The sequence below is a fragment of the Carex rostrata genome, chromosome 30, assembly GCF_964058835.1.
Source record: "Carex rostrata chromosome 30, lpCarRost1.2, whole genome shotgun sequence".
NCBI classification, from domain to species: Eukaryota; Viridiplantae; Streptophyta; class Magnoliopsida; order Poales; family Cyperaceae; genus Carex; species Carex rostrata.
The window spans coordinates 2,336,758-2,357,079 of record NC_135947.1 but is presented as its reverse complement, the minus strand read 5'-3'; the positions used below and the strand labels follow the sequence as shown (position 1 = coordinate 2,357,079).

General features: G+C 33.3%; 2 protein-coding genes and 2 long non-coding RNA genes across 4 annotated transcripts; 2 read left to right on the top strand and 2 right to left on the bottom strand.

Moving 5' to 3' along the window:
- Positions 1 to 195: 195 nt before the first annotated feature.
- Positions 196 to 2,700, bottom strand: LOC144547023 (kinase C substrate, heavy chain-like protein). The gene is made up of 5 exons (XM_078295627.1): positions 2,540 to 2,700; positions 2,340 to 2,456; positions 1,260 to 1,355; positions 594 to 776; positions 196 to 498 (listed from the first exon to the last, which is right to left on the bottom strand). Exons 1-5 carry the CDS (start codon positions 2,643 to 2,645, stop codon positions 386 to 388), a joined length of 615 nt encoding a protein of 204 aa, XP_078151753.1. The 5' UTR covers positions 2,646 to 2,700; the 3' UTR covers positions 196 to 385.
- A 2,965-nt stretch (positions 2,701 to 5,665) lies between these two features.
- Positions 5,666 to 6,456, top strand: LOC144546943 (uncharacterized). The gene is made up of 2 exons (XR_013508919.1): positions 5,666 to 5,874; positions 6,157 to 6,456. It is a non-coding gene; the product is annotated as an uncharacterized LOC144546943 (long non-coding RNA).
- Positions 6,457 to 13,779: 7,323 nt separating this feature from the next.
- On the bottom strand, positions 13,780 to 17,013 carry LOC144547038 (uncharacterized). The gene is made up of 7 exons (XM_078295639.1): positions 16,544 to 17,013; positions 15,565 to 15,619; positions 14,928 to 14,987; positions 14,667 to 14,808; positions 14,444 to 14,582; positions 14,180 to 14,361; positions 13,780 to 14,086 (listed from the first exon to the last, which is right to left on the bottom strand). The coding sequence occupies exons 4-7, from the start codon at positions 14,739 to 14,741 to the stop codon at positions 13,943 to 13,945; spliced, it is 540 nt and encodes a 179-aa protein (XP_078151765.1). The 5' UTR covers positions 14,742 to 14,808; positions 14,928 to 14,987; positions 15,565 to 15,619; positions 16,544 to 17,013; the 3' UTR covers positions 13,780 to 13,942.
- A 2,368-nt stretch (positions 17,014 to 19,381) lies between these two features.
- Positions 19,382 to 20,322, top strand: LOC144546555 (uncharacterized). Its single transcript, XR_013508830.1, has 2 exons — positions 19,382 to 19,809; positions 20,022 to 20,322. It is a non-coding gene; the product is annotated as an uncharacterized LOC144546555 (long non-coding RNA).

Sequence of the window (20,322 nt, the reverse complement as noted above, 5' to 3'; positions counted from 1 at the left end):
GTGTATGCACAGTGTATATGGTGTATGGTGTATACGGTCCATGGTCCTATTCTGCAGAAGTGTCGTTGACTCGCTGGTGCAGCCGTATCCGGACGTGTCAGAACCGTATTGCAGCGAATACGTATCGGGTGTGTACCCGATACGTATCCGACACGGGTACGGAACCCAATGTGGAGTATCCGAGTAACATAGATGCAAACTAAACTATAACATATGAACAACTCTAGACAGTAATTCTCCAATCATAGATAAACCTATACATCAATAGCCCATCATATCATAGATGATTCAATTTTGACAAGATAAAAATAGCAGCTCAATAGATTATAGTTGATGAAAAATGGAAACCTAGTCTACATATATGCGACATATATATACAAATCTGCTAGTACTTCAAGGTAAAGCGTCTTCTTCTAGTTCTAGTTCGTCGATAACATACGCAGAAGGTTACAGCACACACAACAAAAACAAGCTCCATTAGTGCAACGGCCTTTAAACCTAAAAAAGAAAATCATATATGGCACTTACAATCAGCAGGGAACACTATAAGTTAAACCATTACCAGTATAGGATATTAGAGACAACATTCTTACCCATTAATTTATGGAATAAATCGTCCATATCATGTTTATGGTTATTTTCAGAAGCACCACTTGTATCAAAATTTGCTCCTTCCTCATCATGATCATTTTTCATATCCTCAGTAAGAATAATTTTCCGGCATGTGTTTGGACAAGTGATGCCGCTCTCATACTCGTCACTTCCATCACAACAATCTATTTAGAGGAAATTATTGTCAGAAAATAATTTTATTTATATTTTATACCGCAGATTTTATTTGATAGAAGAAATTGCATAGTCGGCAACGTACCAGCAATTTAAGGTATATGATGTATGATAGAAAGGTATATTTTTCTGTTACTTTGTTGTAGGTTTATCTTCTATCCTTGTGTTTTGCTAAATTGGATTTCTCCACAGGATTCAAATTGGAGATGTAAGGATTTCCTTATATAAGTATCCTTAAAATAAAGAGCAAAGCAACCACATAAATGAACATTATGAGATAAGTTCTCACTAATCAGGATTTGGGTTTGTATCTCAGCTCTTCATTCAATAAAATAAAAACAAGAATCTGGTAGACTGACCCGTTTTATTTGAGAAAATGTTTGCCGTGGTTTTGTACCAGATAAGAGAAAATAATTATTTTTGAGCTCTCATGCAAACTAAAATAAAACGATCTTCGTAAAATAGAGATATACCACAAATGCGGTCATTCACAAGAGATGAAAATAAGAAGCGAGGCGAGTCCCCGTTATTCCTACAGTAAAATTTGCCTTCAGGACATGCAGAGGTTCCTGCAATTCAATACAAAAAAAATGTAAGTGAGCCACATAATATGAAGCCAATTTATGACAAGCATCTATTAACAACATCAGTGCTTAACACAATAAAGTTAAATTTACAAGTTGGGTGATCTTTTTTCACTCACAAAAAGGGAGTCTGTGCTCATGTAAAACCCAGTAATTTGTCTTTCTTTTTCTCCCTTTTTATAAATTTTAATATTTTAGACAGCAATAGTGGGCTAATTTTGGGCAAGAGAATAGTGTTCAACTGGCATATATCTGGTCTTGGTCCCATTCAGAGGCAGATTCACATTTGCTAATTCAGGGTCAATTGATCCCCATATTTCTAGAAAACCCTTTCAAAGTACTATAGTTTATAATGTATAAGATTAAAAATGTTAGATATCCTAAATTTTTGACCCATTCTGTTTTATAAAATTTTTAAGCTAACCCCTCATTTTTTTTAAGAAAAAAATCAGGATATCATAAATCTCTGTGTGTGTATGACGCCAATAAACTAAAATCCTGCCTTTGCACTGTTCCAAAGTTAATTTAAAGGGAAAGACGACTAAACTGATCCAATTAAGCTAACTGAACAAAAAAGTTCCACATGGGTTGTCTGAGTTAAATTTGAGTTTAGAAAAAAAAAATGTCAATTAATACATCTTCATACTTTTCCATCTGATTGACCATTTCAGATTGAACTGTTTCGTCAATATGCAAGTCATATAAAGATAAAAACCCTAGCTTTATTTAGCTTAGAATTTTAAAAAAAATCTGGAACGTAAGCATGTCCTGATAATATCTACAGATGCTGATTTGATTTGAACTTAAGCAATTTCGGACAGATAATTCTCATTTAGAAGAAAAATAAACAGTTGACATACTAACTGGACAATGCACATTACATATTAGTTCAAGGATAAAAATTAATGTCAAATAAAACTAAGGATTAAAAAAGAGAACAAAACTGTTAATACAGATCAAGAGGCAAACCAGGTTCGTCCGTGCCATCACTGCAATCGCAGAATCCATCATTCAATCGATCCCTGGAGAAGGATCCAGATCCGTCTCTGCATCTGATAACCGCCCCATCAAAGTAGTATTTCTCATCTAAAAAACAACAAATTAGATCATAAACTAGCAGCTCGAATTCGAGATTAAGTTAGACAATTGATCATAGTTAGCAGAGATACCTTGTGGCGCGACGCCCCGGAGAGCAGAGGCGGGAAAGAGCACAGTGTGGAAGGAGAAGAGGAAGCAAACGCGAGCTATGGAGAGGAGGAGACTTGGCGTCGACATTAGTGGCCTCCTCCTCAGTTCGCTTAAAAAATCTAAAAGAGAATTTAGAATTAGAACTTTCAAGTCAACGTATCAATGCAGGCCCAATTTGAACAGTACTAGGTAAGGCCCAAAAGGATTGTATGAACTAACTGGATCAGGCCTTGAAATCCTTTAACGAGTGTTAAGCCCAATTGGGCTTGAAAAACATAATGAAGAATACATTACTAACTTGTCATAACTATGTTTTGGATTTTCTTGCCAACATCTCCAATTCTTGATTTTCTTACGATATGTTTTGGATTCCAGATTCAATAACAAATATTTACTTATTTTCCTCTATACAAGGCTCGTGGCAAAGTCAATCGATTTACCTGATCATAATAGCTTCAAAGATTGGTTCTTTACTGTTTAATAATACATTTTGTTAAAATTTAAGAGCACAGAAAAAGGAATATAGTATTGACAACGAGAAGTGACCGAGCAAGATTTGTGTTTATACGGAATCAAATTAAGAAAAAAAATTGTGTGCTAAACGTGAATTATGTAGCCAACATGGATGAAAGACTTGAATTTTGATTCTGTATATCTGTACGAATTTGTTGGAGTGCTCCAAATTGGATCTGATTATTTATTTAAAATTCGGATGGTCGATATCAAAGTTAATGTACCACAGATAGATCGGAGATGCATATATGAAGTGCATATATAATAAAAGAATTTGAACGCGTGATTTGAAATCGACAGTTCGAACGTGTATATATAATAAAAGATAAACTTTTTTTTGTAAACAAATTACAATTTTTTTATGTTTTTAATAAAGAATAAAATGGGTATTTTGTAAATTTAAAATGAGTTTTAAAATAAAAGAATCAAATCGATAAATTTGTGAGTTTTGAAAGTTTAGAAAGGTATCTGTCATGAAACTTAAAAAAAAAAGGTTTAGAGGAGAAATAAGTAATTTTGAAGTTTAGAGGGACAAATACATAATTTTGCAGGTGTAGGGGTGGCAACGAGCTGGGTTCAGTTTGAACTCTTTATGAGTTGGCTCATTCAACTCACAAGCAAACTGTTAACGAACGATTCAGATGCAAGTCACAATCGAACCACAAGCTACGAGAGCTTTTTTGCCACCCCTATACAGGTGGTTTTTTATACATTTTCCTTTTGACAACAAGTACTCTATAACCAACCATTTTGACAACAAGATGATCCGTTAACAATTACTTCACTATAGGGACATAAGAAAAGAGAGAGAATGGATCAATTGATTCTCATTTTTTGTGTATTTATATATGATGAGGTTGGCTAAGCTCAAAACGTTTTTTGCCTAGCACCCGGAACAAACAACTCAGTTTTTTTTATTTTCAAAGTTCAAACAGTTGATCCAAACCGTTAGATGTTCAATCTATATTAAAATGTGCTTGGAGACTAAATTTTATATTTTTTTGAATTTTTTTACTATTTGTTAAGATGGTTTGAAAATCATTGTTTTTCAATGATGCAGAAATTTAATGAAAATAGCGATTTTCAAACCATCTTAACAAAATAGTCAAAAAATTCAAAAAAAATATAAAATTTGGTCTCCAAGCTTATTTCAATATAGATTGAAAATCTAACGATTTGGATCGATTGTTTGGATTTATAAAATCGGAAAACTGAGTTGTTTGTTCCAGATGCTAGAAAAAAAACGTTTCGAGGTTAACCAACCTCTATATATGATTTTCTTATATAATTTAAAGTCAAATAGCATGATATTGTAAAAATGGAGTTATATTCTCTGCAGAATTATTTTATGCTAAAGTGGATAGGACGAGGAGGGAGCAGATCCGAAGAGAAAGAGTTAAGAAAGAGAATACATGCAGGGGCGAATCTACTGTATCACAGGGAGGCAGCCGCCTCCTTGATTTTCTAGTTTTAGTGGTAGTCTGTTAGTACCGATCAACTTTGCCCCTCTCTGAAAATTATTTTGTCCCTCTCTGGATGTTTAATTTGTAATTCAGGTTAAATTGAGTGTTAAAATCAAAATAAATTTCTTAAATTATGATTAGTAATATTAATTATAAGTTATAGGATCATAAATTATAAGTTAGGGTATTAGAAAATATAAGTCAAAACATTGTTTTTTTTTATCAAGTACTCAATTTATTAATGGGTTTAAATCCAATAAACTATTTAAACCCGATTTGATATTTTTTGTTCCCCCTAACGAAAATCCTGAATCTGCCCCTTAATACATGCATGTTGACTTGAGAGAGTAATACAAAACAAAAAACAATGGTGGGTGAGAAAGAGTGTCTCAACTGTTATAGATTCGGATCCAATGAATAAAAATAGAGATTCACTATAAATAAACCGTGCAAAATTCTTTTCAAATTATATATATAAAATAGATTTGAATTCAACCAAACACACCATTCAATGGGGAGCTCTCATTGTGTAAACTAATAAGTGCATGACTATTTTTTTGTGGCGCTCATGACAATATATATCACAAGATGTTGCAGGTGTAGGGGTGACAATGAGCTGGGTTCAACTTGAACTCGTTACGAATTAGCTCGAGTTGTTAGCAAACGAATAAGATGCGAATCATGATCGAACCATAATAAGTGAGAGCTTTTTTGCCACCCCTATACATGTGTTTTTTTATACATTTTCCTTTTACTGACCACATACAAGTTAAATCTGTGATATGTCACACAGTTATCTGTGCATTCGAGCCATAAACTAATGCAAAATAAATAAAATAAAGGAAATTGATTCTCATTAAGAGTTTAACCGGGCCGATCAAAATTTCTCCTGCATATAGTGAAATACATGAACGGTCCAAATAGATACATACTATACCAAGGAAAATAAAAATACATGAACGGTCCAAATAGATACATACTATACCAAGGAAAATAAATAACAGGGGGCTGGATATATAGCTAGGATGCGGAAACTTCAAATGCAATGGGACAAAAATAGAGACCAACTACTTGTGGAAATTTTAGCCAAGGACTCATTGCTAATAATAATCAATAAAATATACAAAAAAATAACTCCTAAATCTCACAGATATCTCTCTATATATATTGGAACCCTTTGGGTGGTTATGTACCAGTATCACAAAGGAAACCACTACAAGCAGGATTCGACATGGCAATGAAAGCTCTTCCAATGCTTTGTATTGTCTTCCTACTTGTTAGCGCCTCTCTCGTTTTCCCTTCTGCAGAGGGCATTCGAACCCTTCAAGAAAGCAAAGCTGGTGATAATCTCTTTGTCTGATTTGTTGAATTCTTTCTTGCTTGAATCAACTTTAAATCTTTGAGCCAAAATTTCAATTTTCTCCTATAATTAAGTTCTAACTACTAAGAATAAATTTTCGATACATGCATGCCAAAAATGATGTGTTCTGTTGGAAGCTAGCTACTTACCTAGTGTTTGTGGTTGGTTTTCATTTGTTGTATATAAGATTGGAGGTTCAATATTTATAATTGACACTTAATGACGTAAATTTCTTTTTCATTTTATATTTTGCATGATACAGGTAATCCACTAAACCCAGGAAGTACGCCTGCTGTACCAAGTGGCCGACCATATACTCCAAGCTGCAATAAAAAAATATATCATAATTGCCCACCATAGAAGATTAATCCATATTTAGACAAAAGAGTTGAAGAATAATGTGAAGACATATGTATGCGTATAAGCATTAATTTAAGTGAAATTTATGTATGTAACTTGTTCGAAAGATAAAGAGGGGACCTTGTAATGTGTACACTACGTACACACACGTTATGTATGTATCTATGTGACAGCTGAATAAAATATTGTGATTTGATATAAATTGAGCTGTGAAATTAATATGATTCGTAATTCTTAATTATACTTTGAAAATAATTGTCCGTAACAAGAGATATTTTTTTCTTATGATAACATGCATGACTACTAATAATCATTGAATGTGATTTATTAACTTCCCTCCAAGTCGTGATAAGTCAATATATCCATTAATCTTCATATAATAGATCCTAGATATCTTTAATAATGAAAAAAAAAAATCACAATATCGAACATCATAAAGTTGCTCTTTTTCTCACGCAACTCCAAAGGTGAAAAAAACCTACGAAACCCTAGATCTACCTTTCGGATGTCGGTGGAGCGCAGATTCAGAAAGTTCGCGAAGAGAAATGAAAAATAATTAGAGAATAGAGTGATATGGAGCATAACTAAATATATGACACACTCATTTTGTTTTTCTAATTATTTTTCATTTTGTACAAATTGATATAATGATATCATTTTAGAATATATAACGTGCAAGCATTTATTTTAGCATGTGAAATTAAAATCAATTAATAAATTTCTAGCCAATGCTGGGGTTTCTCTAATTTTGAACTAATCGCTAGTCTACAATATTAATTTAGTGCAAGTCTGTAACTTTTCTAATTAACATGATTTCTTCGGTTGACCTCCAGTCAACTGTCCCTCATTTATGATTTACACTATATATATATATATTTTTGACCAGATTTACACTACTTTTCAACATACTTGTCGTTAACAAAGTCCCAATCCGTGAAAAAAAAAACAGAGAAAAAAAATCACTTCCTGCATCGCTGTATGCGTTAATTTCCTTTGGATGGTTATGTACCACTACCACAAATTAAAGGAAAGCAGTACAAGCGGGATTTGACATGGGAATGAAAGCTCTTCGAATGCTTTGTATTGTCTTCCTACTTGTTAGTGCCTCTCGTTTTCCCTTCTGCAGAAGGCATTCGAACCCTTGAAGAAAGCAAAGCTGGTGATAATCTCTTTTTTGTCTCTTTCTCTGTCTGATGTGTTCAAATCTTTTTTTTTTTTCAGTCTATTGTGTTCAAGTTTTCTTTCTTTTGCATTTGTATATAAGATTGACACCAATCAATTAATATTTCTTCTTCTTTTTATATTTTTCATGATACATGTATCACGTACGGTCCACTAAACCTAGGCCGCGTGCCTGCTGGACCACGTGGTGGACCATACACTCCGGTCTGTAATAAAAAAAAAATATATATATATATATATATCATAATTGCCCACCATAGAAGATTAATCCATATTTAGACAAAAGAGTTGGAGAATAATGTAAGAACATATGTATGCAACTATGCGTATAAGCATTTAAGTGAAATTTATGTATGTAACATGTGAAAGATAAAGAGGGGACCTTGTAATGTGTACTACGTACTACGTACGTACACACGTTATAATATCTATGTGCCTGCTGAATAAATTACTGTGATTTGATATAATTAAATTGAGCTGTGAAATTAATATGATTCGTAATCCTTGTACTTTGAAAATAATCGTCCTTAACAAGACTTTTTTTTTTTTTTAACATGCATGACTACTAATAATCATTGATTGGAATTTATATATTAACTTCCCTCCAATTCATGATTCGTCAATATATCCATTCATCTTCATATATTTAATAGATCCTAGATATATCTAACAATGAAGGAATCACGATATCGAACATCAGAAAGTTGTTCTTCTCCCACGCGACTCCAAAGGCAAAAAAAAAAGCAACCTACGAAACTCTAAATCTACCTCTCGAATGATGGTGGAGCAGATTCGGAAAGTTCGTGGAGAGAAATGAAAAATAAGAGAATAGAGTGATATGAAGGCGCATAACTAAATATATGACATACTCATTTTGTTTTTCTAATTATTTTTCATTTTGTACAAATTGATATAATGACATCGTTTTAGAATATATAACTACAAGCATATATATTTTGGCATGTGAAATTAAAATCAAATGATTAATTTCTAACCAATGCTGGGGTTTCTCTAATTTTGAACTAATAGCTACTCTACAGTATTCATTTATTGTAAGTCTGTTACTTTTCTAATTAACATGATTTCTTCGGTAGAAATGGTCCCTCGTTTATGTTCCACTATTTTTCAGCATACGTACTTGTCATTAACAAAGTCGGAAGAAAAAAAACCCATCACTTTCCGCATGGCTGTATTCGTTAATTTTCTTTGGTCCTTTATAAATACATTTGACTAAATCAAAATAATCCGAAAAGATGCGAGATATCGACAAAGAATTGCATTAGAATTGTATTGCTTTGATTCTTTGACTTTTTGACTAACATTGGAAACATGTGAGAAACAGACAAGGATTCATTTTTTTTATATATATATATTCAAAGTCCGTAGGCATATTCATTGATTCAATGAAAAATTATTACAGGAGTTTATATTCAACAGTTTACAATAAGAGTAATGTAATCCTCTAATTATCTTCTAAACTCCTATACAATTTTCTAAACTCCTAGACAAGGATTCATTTTGATGTTAACTATTAATAGTATGTCGTAATATTATTCATAATAAGTTCGTAAGTACTAATTATTATTATCTAGTACTGTTAGAAGATCCACATTACTTTTAGTTATTATATATTGTTTGTATATGGTTCATATTTAATATACAGTACATAATTATCTCTAATGAATTATTTTTACTTTTTTTAATAATTCATATTTAATATAAAATAGAATTTAAAATTGTTAACAGTTAACACTGACGAACCATGCATTAATAAATATCTCTTCGGTGCGATATCGTTTTTAAAAACCGACATGCATTAACTCGGACACGGACATGTATTGTCTTAGAACTTTAGAAATTTAATATTTCCTTCTAAAAGACGGATAATTTTTCAAAAATGTGAGTTTTAAACTTTTAGAAGAGGAAAATATGTAATTTCAAAGTTTTTGAGGGAAGTACATGAAATTTCCCTGAAGCTCTAATAAATTAATTGTAGAATCAGATGCTAATAATTTCCAAATGATCGGTGTAGGAGTGGAAAAAAAACTCATAGCTCGTGGTTCAGTCGTAACTTGTACCTGATTCGTTCGCTAATAGCTCGTTTGTTATTGGACTGAGCTATTAACGAGCTAGCTCACTACTAGCTCGGTTCAAAATTAACGAGTTCAAGCAGGAGTCTAACTTGCTCGCCAGCTCACGAGCTAGCTCGGCTAGGCATCAATTTGCAAATTTGTATGAATTTGTGTGCATTTACACTATCTAGCTCAATCCAAAAAATATGTAGAATTTACTTTATTCTTAAAATAAGATTCAGCTAGACCCAGTGAGCCAGCTCGTCAGCTCGCGAGCTAGCTTGAGCTGGCTTGTCATGAGTTCAAGCTGAGGTTTTAGCTCGAATGCCCTAGGTCCAGCTCGCTCGGCTGTAGCTTGATCCAGAATTAAAAAGCTGAGTCAGGGCCTAGCTCGGACCGAGCTAGCTCAATGCCACCCCTAGATCAATGAATGTTTTAAGACTTTTATGATTTACACATACCCATATACAAACTTAATATTGCAAACTTGCTTTGGCATTCGGTTAATGTTTTAAGATTTTTATGATTTACACACACAGACACATGCATGCATGCTCTTTATGGTAACGGGTACGAAATGGCCTATTATGATAACAGGTATGAAATAGCCTATTATGATCTATCGAATGATATATTTTATTTTTGAATTCTCATATTTTGTAAAAAATACAATTTAGTTGAAATTAATTGCACATTTATTTTAATTTTAATTTTTTTATTAGTAATGTCATTGCACATGTGCAAAATAAATGAGTTTTGATGTTCTATTTGTAAAATATAATAAAACTAATTATTATATTACTATTATTCGTTATTCACCATCTACTATTTCGTTACCCGATAATTTTAATAAGTAAGGATTAAATAGGGTAATATCAATTCTTAATGGGTAAGGGTAAGATTTGAAAATTCTGTACCATTCAGCTAGGGTAAGATCAATTCATTCTCCTTACGGTAGCAGCTAGGGTAAGATCAATTCATTTTTAATTATTTTATAATTAATCGTTCATTAATGTACCAGTAGTATATAATTATTGTAAAATTAGTCTTTAATTACTGTCATAATTAGCTTTTAAATTGCTATTTAGAATCACTGATTATCCTGTAATCCTTATGTAATTACTTTTTAAATGTAGTTTATCAAGGAAAAAATATTAATTGCACTGTATGTAGGCGGCAAGCTAATTCAAGATGCAGAGGGTGTGTATTATACGAAAGATGCCGAATTTGACTTCAAGGTTAATGTTAGTACCACATTTTTGGAACTTAAGATACTAGTATAAGAAAAGACTGGTGTAAACCCCAACTGGTATGAACCCCAACTAGTATACAAAAAGACTGGAAGCCAAATTTGACATCTTTCGTGTAATACACGCCCTCGGCACCCCGAATTAGTTTGTTGCTCACATATAGTGCAATTAATATTTTTTTCTTGACAAACTACGTTTAAGAAGTAATTACATAAGGATTATAGGATAATCGATTGATTCTAAATAGTAATTTCAAAGTTAATTATGACAGTAATTAAAGACTAATTGTACAATAATTATATACTACGGGTACAGTAATCAATGGCTAATTATAAAATAATTAAAAAGAAATTAAAAAAAATACCTGTAGCTATAGTCGCCCAGAAAATCGTCCGAAATCCCCTGAAAAATCGCATGCGCTCTCTCTTTCTTCTTCTCTACCTTTGAAGTGGGTTTAGAATGGGTTTAGAGTGGACAGGAGAGACAAAAAACTGTATTTATAGGGATCCATAGCGAACCGCTCCTTGGGCGAGCGGTCAGCTATGCACAGTGAACCGCCCGTGGGCCTGGTGGTCGGGGCATTTATAAAAAAATGGCCGTAGCAGGGTTCCAATACCTCATGTCTTTCATACATTATCATACTTCATATTTTATATCTTTGTTTGCAATGTCCAAATTATTGATCTAAACCATTCAACATGATATATATACTAAAAGAGATGGGCTACGGTGAGTTGCGAAGTAAAACGACTATTTTACTTCCCACTCATATTTTGCGATTTGAAAATCCAAACGACCGATCCGAACTGCTCAACATGATCTCCATATTGAAATGTGCTTGGAGAACAAATTTTACATTTTTTGGAATTTTTTTACTATTTATTAAGCAATTTTGAAAATCGCTAATCCGATGGTCTAGAAATTTTTACTGTTCACAGCAAAACAATAGTTTTCAAAATTGCTTAATAAATAGTAAAAAAATTCCAAAAAATGTAAAATTTGGTCTCGAAGCACATTTTCATATGGAGATCACATCTAATGGTTCGGATCGGTCGTTTGGACTTTCAAAATAAAAATACGACGTGAAGTAGAAACACGTTTTACTTCACAACTCACCGTAGCTCATCTCTATACTAAAATATGGCTAGGGATGAAATTTTATAATTTTTGGAAATTTTTTACTATTTTTTAAGATGGGTAGAAAATCACTAATTTTTGAACGGTTCAAAAACAGTCATTTTGTACCAATATTAAAAAATAGTAAAAATATATATATAAAAAAATTTTCATCTCCATGCATTTTTTAGTATAAATATTATTTTGAACGGTTCGGATTGACTCATATATATATATATATAGAGTTAGGCTGGGGTGCTATGGATAGCATAGTGGCCTCTATGCTATGGCTCAATATTCGAGTTTTCAAAATCCAAACGGTCGATCCGAACCGTTCATCTTATTCTCCATATTAATATCTGCTTGGAGACCAAATTTTATAATTTTATGAATTTTTTTACTATTTATTAAGCCACTTTGAAAATCGCTAATCCAACGGTTTTACTGTTTTGTGCAGCCACCGTTGGATCAACAATTTTGTAAAATACTTAATAAATAGTAAAAAAATTCAGAAAAATGTAAAATTTGGTCCCCAAGCAGATATTAATATGGAGAATAAGATGAACGGTTCGGATCGACCGTTTGGATTTTGAAAACTCGAATATTGAGCCGTAGCATAGAGGCCACTATGCTATCCATAGCACCCTAGCCTAACTCTATATATATATATATATATAGGTTGCCTCATATCAAAATGTTTGCACCACGGCTACTATGCAACCAAGTTGTTTTTCGATTTTTAAAGTCCAAAATGATCGATCCAAACCATTAGATGTGATCCATATATTAATATGTGCTTAGAGACCAAATTTTATATTTTTATTGAATTTTTTTATTATTTATTAAGTCACTTTGAAAATCACTAATTCAATGGTAGCTTAGCCAAACAGTAAAACCAGAAGGCACCGTTAGATTAGCGATTTTCAAAATGGCTTAATAAATAGTAAAAAAAATTAAAAAAAAGAGTAAAATTTGGTCTCCAAGCACATTTTAATATAGGGATCACATCTAACGGTTTGGATCGATCATTTGGACTTTAAAAATCAGAAAACGACTTGGTTGCCCGGAAGCCGTGGTGCAAACGTTTTGATATCAGCCAACCTCTATTATATATATAAGTGGACCCCTCCTCTTTGTTCTTTGTGCTTGGAGACTAAATTTTATATTTTTTGAAATATTTTTACTATTTTTTTAGATAGGTAGAAAAACATTATTTTTGGACGGATTCTAGACCATAAAAAATAGTGATTTAGAAATATTCTAAAAAAAAATGTAAAATTTGGTCTCCTAACACTACGGCAGAAAGGACTTTCTGCGATCGGTTTTCCGGTCGCAGATATTTGTATCGTCGGTCTCAGATAGATAAAACGGTCGCTGATAAAATATTCCAGTCGCAGAAAGGCCGGTCATTGTAAGCTTTGTCGCAGATACTCTTCTGCTGACGTCAACGGTCGCTGTAAGCTTTGTCGCAGATACTCTTCTGCTGACGTCAACGGTCGCTGAATGACGCCAGCCGGTCGCTGATAATTTTTTTGCGACCAAATTTTTTTCGTCGCTGTTTTTTTTGCTGACGTCAGGAAAAAGTTTCTGCGAGGGATAACAACGGTGGCTGAAACTAAAAAACGGTCTCTGAAAGTTTTTTGCTGACGTCAGATAAGAGTTTCTGCGATCAAAAAAACGTTTAGAAAACGGTCGCTGATATAATATTCCGGTCGCAGATACCTTATTTTAGGTTTTTGATATTTTTTTTGTTATTTATATTTGCACAATTTAATTAATTGGTACTACACGTACCAACATACAACATACATCATACATCATACATCATAACATAAACATAAAAATCGATACACAAACAACATAACGATCGCATACAACATACATCATAACATAAACATAAAAATCGATACAAAAACAACATAACAATCGCATAGAACATAAACATCGCGTATAACATAAGCATACAAACAAATATAAACATAAAGATCAAGAAACTGTATATCATCTCATCAAACATAAATATCCAAGTAACTCAAGCAGTAAACAGTACCATAAACAATAAACAATATCATCTAACAAGATATAAATATATAAAAAACCTAAGCAGTACCATCTGGTCAGCGACATCCAAGTAATGCCCCTCGTCATCATCTCCGTCATCATCCTCATCATCCTGAGCGGGCATCGAGGTCGGATGCGAGCCCGAACCTTCCTGTGAGGTTGTAAGAAAGTATTTTAGATAATTATGATTAAGGGTTTAGAGTTCACAATTAAAAAAACATACTGAAACGATTAAATTTTGTACCGAAGAAGCTCTGAACCGAGCCTCCACCTGAGCCTCGATGTGAGCCTCCATCCTATCAAGTACCCGAGAAGATATCCTCTCAATATCTTCTTCTGTGAGATGCGTCGATGGCGGCATAGAAGAATATGACTGTGACTGAGCACTGCTAGATCCACCAAAGCGAAACATGCCTCTCGTCTTGCCTGAAACATTAAATGTAAGACAATTAGTATTATCTGACAAAACTAAAAATAAATTTAAAATTTCAAAGAATGTTTATTTTACCTAGAGCACCGAGACCATAGTTATCGGCGTGGGCATTCTGATCATCAACGCCCGTAGTGAACCAGAGATCGCCGTCGTATCTGGACCATTTCTCTTTATCCTCTCCATACTTGTCCTTCATAGCTTTCTCATATTTTAGCTGCAAATTTTGTAAAATATAACAATAATGTTACGTACAACATGAAACATGATATTTTATACAACGATTCGAAAGTACTATTACCTGTGCATTTTTAGCCTTAGTACTAACGTATTCTCCCCGTCTTCTTGTTCGTATGGGTAGGCTGAAACAGCTCATCGCTCCATCTGGGTTCGCGCCCTTGTGTTTGCTCCTGTCTCGGTGCGCGCCCTTGGGTTCGTTCCCTCTAAAGCAAGTCATGGAAGAAATCACAATCAATTGTTGCATCATCCATGCAACAGGACTTGTATACAGCCATACAAGCGGCATCTACACTACATAAACTATGAATTTAAACATACGTACCAGATAGAGAGAGAAGACGCTTCGCTTGCCCTGCCTTGCCTTGACTTGCCTTGGTTAGATCTAAATTAAATAAAATGCACACGAGGTCAAAACTAAAATTAAAGTTATGTCTTGCTATTTACTCTCTCGCTTCAATGAAATAATGACATTAAATATAAATAGGTCCAAAGTCGTTAGTCTTTTGGGTCTTACAAAGGGCCGGTGTACAATCATATCCCACTCTTTGAATGCTATGTCTCAGTAGTGAAGAAATGTCTATGGATCTAATATATATTTATGAAAAATTGGGCAGCATTTCCCCTTAGTTCCCCGAGTACGCGTTAGAAACACATTCTATTGGACATGTTTCAATACATACTCGTAGGAACAACAGGGAAAAATGATACCAAACCTTTCTTAAGTACTAAATCCATAGACATTTCTTCACATCCTAACTGAGACAAAGCATTCAAAGAGCAGTCCCAAACCGGGAACTATTCAAAATTAATCCCTATTGGATTAATTTTGAACGGGTATAGACCTAAAAGGCATACTAAATATTCCGGTTTAGTTGGATCATAAAACAATACTATACTAATAACTATGCAATTAATAATATAATTAACAACAATTTCATTAAGAGAGAGAGAGAACTTGCCTGACTACAAGCAAATCTTCTGTTTATTCCGTACCTATCTTTTGAGCCTCTTTACCTATACCATATATATAAATTAAATATTGCATGACAAAGCAGATTGTAAATATTTAGAAATTCATGTCATCATTCATTCTATTTCTACAAATTTATATATTATATATGCCAATCATTTAATTTATTTATTAATGTCATAAAAAATGATGATTCACATCATAAACCATGACTGAATTATTACTAATATATAATGACCCCATCAATTTCATTAAAATCAGAAATTATCCATCCCAAATAGTAACAAGTATGTAGATAGAACAATTCAGTAATTACTGCACTAACAAGAAACAGCTAGGAACCCAACAATTATATATCCATCCCAAATAGTAAAAAAAAATAAAAAATAGAAAATTAGAACCAAGACATGCCAACAACAAACATGCCATTTTGTTGTAATAGATACAAACATGGGTTCTTTCACTTCTTTGCGATACCCTTTTGAAATTCATTACAAACATAAATTCTTCAAGGTAACATCCACTCGTTTACAATGTTTATGACTAGTATTCTCTCAAACTAATGCATATCAAACAAATAAATAGACTCATTATTTTTATAAATAAGATAATAAATAAATAGCAACAACAAACATTAATTTAATTTTGTGGGCCTTGATAATTCAAATATTACTGCCCCCCTGCCTATCACCGAAACTGGACATGTCGTGCACGCAAAATATGAGATATCTCACAGGATATGCACTCCAAAAAATGACGCCTTTTTATAAACTTGCCTTGATGATGCATGGGGTTATGAAACTATTTAAAAAAAAATGCTAACATAAATCAGAACTGGAGCTAACCAGTGACAAAACATGCCATTTTACCCTCAAAATCAGAACCAACGACATTCAATTTACGTTGCAACGACATTCAATCAAATTCTCAAATTAGGAGCAAAATCAGAGTAAAAGGAGCTACTATACCTTGCTACAGTAGAGGCGGCACAGGTGGAGGCGCAATCCTTCTTCTTCGCGCAGGCAGAGGCGGAGGCGACTGGCACCGGCGGAAGCGACTGGCACCTGTCTGGTGGTTGCTCCTTTTTCGCAGAGAGGAAGAGAAGGGGAATCAATGAAATGGGAGAGACGGGAGACAGAGAGGATTAGTTTATGTCATCTACTGGCGAGGGTTTAGGCTAGCGAGGGCGGGAGACAGAGAGGAGGCTGGCGAGCTAGGGTTCTGACGCGGGTAGAAGAAGTCGCCACCTTGTTTTTTTTTACCAAAAAACTTCAGCGACTGGGGAGGGCGCCGGTCGCTGATCGGTCGTAGAAAGTCACTGCGACTTTGGTCGCCGTTTTTTGGTTAATTTTTTTTTTTTCGGCAGCAAAATTAGTTTCTGCGACCGGCGTAATCCTCGGTCTCTGATACCGGTTGCAAAAATTATGTTCTGTTGTAGTGTAATACATTTCAATATGGAGATCATGTTGAGTGATTCGGATTATCTCTTTGAAGTTTGAAATATGGACCTCAAAAAAAAACATGAGGTTCAGATTCTTTGTTCGGCAAATATCTCTATTAAGGCAAATATCTCTATTAAGAAATGCTGAACTTTAACTAATTAATTTGTGAGGTGCGAAGGGTGAATTGGATAGGACCGAATTTGCTTTGTTCAGCCCGAACTGTACTTTTCATTTTATTCGGCCTTCTTATCCTTTTCTAAATCTTGACAAAATCATTGGTGAATTGAAATCAAGTAATATCCACTAAAAAAACACGTGGGTAAGAAGTGAGATGAAATCTTCAACGACAACGACATTATATGAAATCTTCGTCACAAAGAACAAAGAGGAGGGATCCACTTACAACATTTGTAAGTTACAATATTTTATAATAATTTAATTTTTAATTTAAAAGTCTAAACAGTTGATCCAAATCATTCCATATGATCTCTATATTAAAATATGCTTGGAGATAAAATTTTATATTTTTTTTGAATTTTTTTTTACTATTTAATAAATATTTATAAAACTGATACTTTTAGACAATTCTAGGTCACTGAAAAATATCGATTTTGTAAAATACTTTATAAATAGTAAAAAAAAATTCATAAAAATGTAAAATTTGATCTCCAAGCACATTGATATAGATCTCATGTTGAATGATTTGGATCGACTGTTTGAATTTTAAAAATCACAAAATTGAATTATTGTAAGATATTGTAACTTACAAATGTTGTAAGTGGATCACTTCTCTATTACAAAACTTTTAAACTCAATTGAAAGGACCTCGGAAAATAAGTTTTATAATTTAATTTGATAGTGTACAAAAACATTAAATGGATTAATTTAAAAAAAAATGAAAGAATTTGACAAATAGACTTGAGGATTCTTTATTCCGAAACTAATTATATTAAGAGATGCGAATTATTGTCAGGGTATATAATTTCATCCTATACGATTTAAAACGTGACCAGATCCAATCGACGACTTTTAGTGGATAGGTTAAAAGTAATAACTCTGAATTTTATTTTGAGATGAGATAATATATTTGTTTTACTTCAAATTCATATCTTTATTAAATTCAAATGGTAAATCATTTGTATGAAGACAGAAAATGAAATATAACAATTACAAATACCACACATATACTAATATATAACCAACCATTTTGACAACAAGACTATCCGTTAACAATTGATTCAATATATGGCGCGCGGAGGAAAAAATAGAGAATGAGATCAATTGATTATTATTATTATTATTATTATTAATTTTTATATGATGTTTAAGGCTAAAGAAGATAGGACGAAGAGGGAAACAGATCCGAAGAGAAAAAGCGATAGAAAAAGCGCATTTATGACTATAGTCCGTCGCAAAAAGAAAAGATGAACAATGAGAGTAGTCCGTCGCAAAAAGTCATTTTTTTATTCTCGTGAAAAGTGTCTCATTCTTGTTGTGGATTGACCTCCAGTCAATGGTCCCTCGTTTATGTTCCACTATTTTTCAATTGACTATTATTATAGGGCGGAGGAAAAAATAGAGAATGAGATCAATTGACTATTATTATTTTATTATTTTATATTTATAAGGCTAAAGTAGATAGGACGAAGAGGGGAACAGATCCGAAGAGAGAGTTTAGAATGAGATAATACATGTCGACTTGACAGAGCAACCAAAATAAAAAAAAAAAAAAAAGAAAGATAGCTGAGTAAGAGCATCTCAACCGTATTTGTCGAATAAAAATAGAGATATCACTATAAATGAACAGTGCATAACTCTTTTCAAATTATATATAAATAAAATAGATTTGAATTCAATCAAACACACCATTTAGTGGGGAGCTATCATTATGTAAACTAATTAGTGCATGACTATGGTTTTTTGAGGCGCTCACAACAATATCACAAGATGTTGCAGGTGTAGGGGTGGCAATGATCTTGGTTCAGCATGAACTTGTTACGAATTGGCTCGTCCAAGTCACGAGTGAACTGTAAACGAACGAATCAGGTGCGAGTCGCGATCGAACCACAAACTATGAGCTTTTGTGTCACCCCTAATCCCATACAAGTTAATTCTACGAGCTTTTGTGTCACGACAAGTTAGTTCTATAGCTACGAGCTTTTGAGTCACAATCGAACCACACAAGCTACGAGCTAATTTTGTGTCACCACAAGTAACAGATGTGTTTTTTATACATTTTCCTTTTACTAGTCAGTGTTCGCCACAGACAAGTTAAATCTGTGATATGCCACACAGTTATCTGTCCATCCCGAGCTATAAACTAATGCAAGATAAATAAAATAAAGGAAATTGATTCTCATTAAGAGTTTAATCGGGCCGATCAAAATTTCTCCTGCATATAGTGAAATACATGAACGGTCCAGATAGATACATAATATTCCAAGGAAAATAAATAACAGGGGGCTGGATATATAGCTAGGATGCGGAAACTTCAAATGCAATGGGACAAAAATAGAGACCAACTAGTGGAAATTTTAGCCAAGGACTCATTGCTAATAATAATCAATAAAATATACAAAAAAATAACTCCAAAATCTCACAGATATCTCTCTATATATATTGGAACCCTTTGGGTGGTTATGTACCAGTATCACAAAGGAAACCACTACAAGCAGGATTCGACATGGCAATGAAAGCTCTTCCAATGCTTTGTATTGTCTTCCTACTTGTTAGCGCCTCTCTCGTTTTCCCTTCTGCAGAGGGCATTCGAACCCTTGAAGAAAGCAAAGCTGGTGATAATCTCTGTCTGATTTCTTGAATTCTTTCTTGCTTGAATCAACTTTAAGTCTTTGAGCCAAAATGATGTGTTCTGTTCGAAGCTAGCTACTTACCTAGTGTTTGTGGTTGGTTTGCATTTGTTGTATATAAGATTGGAGGTTCAATATTTATAATTGACACTTAATGCCGTAAATTTCTTTTTCATTTTATATTTTGCATGATACAGGTAATCCACAAAACCCAGGAAGTACGCCTGCTGTACCACGTGGCCGACCATACACTCCAAGCTGCAATAAAAAAATATATCATAATTGCCCACCATAGAAGATTAATCCATATTTAGACAAAAGAGTTGAAGAATAATGTAAGAACATATTTATGCGTATAAGCATTAATTAATTTAAGTGAAATTTATGTATGTAACCTCGAAAGATAAAGAGGGAACCTTGTAATGTGTACACTACGTACACACACGTTAAGTATGTATCTATGTACCAGCTGAATAAATTACTGTGATTTGATATAAA

Coding starts and splice junctions, on each gene's coding strand:
- LOC144547023 (XM_078295627.1), bottom strand. CDS start 2,645: ATGTCGACGCCAAGTCTCCTCCTCTCCATAGCTCGCGTTTGCTTCCTC. Junction 2,457..2,539: donor CCGGGGCGTCGCGCCACAAG/GTATCTCTGCTA, acceptor GTTGTTTTTTAG/ATGAGAAATACTACTTTGAT. Junction 1,356..2,339: donor TGATGGCACGGACGAACCTG/GTTTGCCTCTTG, acceptor ATTGAATTGCAG/GAACCTCTGCATGTCCTGAA.
- LOC144547038 (XM_078295639.1), bottom strand. CDS start 14,741: ATGAGCTGTTTCAGCCTACCCATACGAACAAGAAGACGGGGAGAATAC. Junction 14,583..14,666: donor CTAAGGCTAAAAATGCACAG/GTAATAGTACTT, acceptor CAAAATTTGCAG/CTAAAATATGAGAAAGCTAT. Junction 14,087..14,179: donor CTCGGTTCAGAGCTTCTTCG/GTACAAAATTTA, acceptor ACAACCTCACAG/GAAGGTTCGGGCTCGCATCC.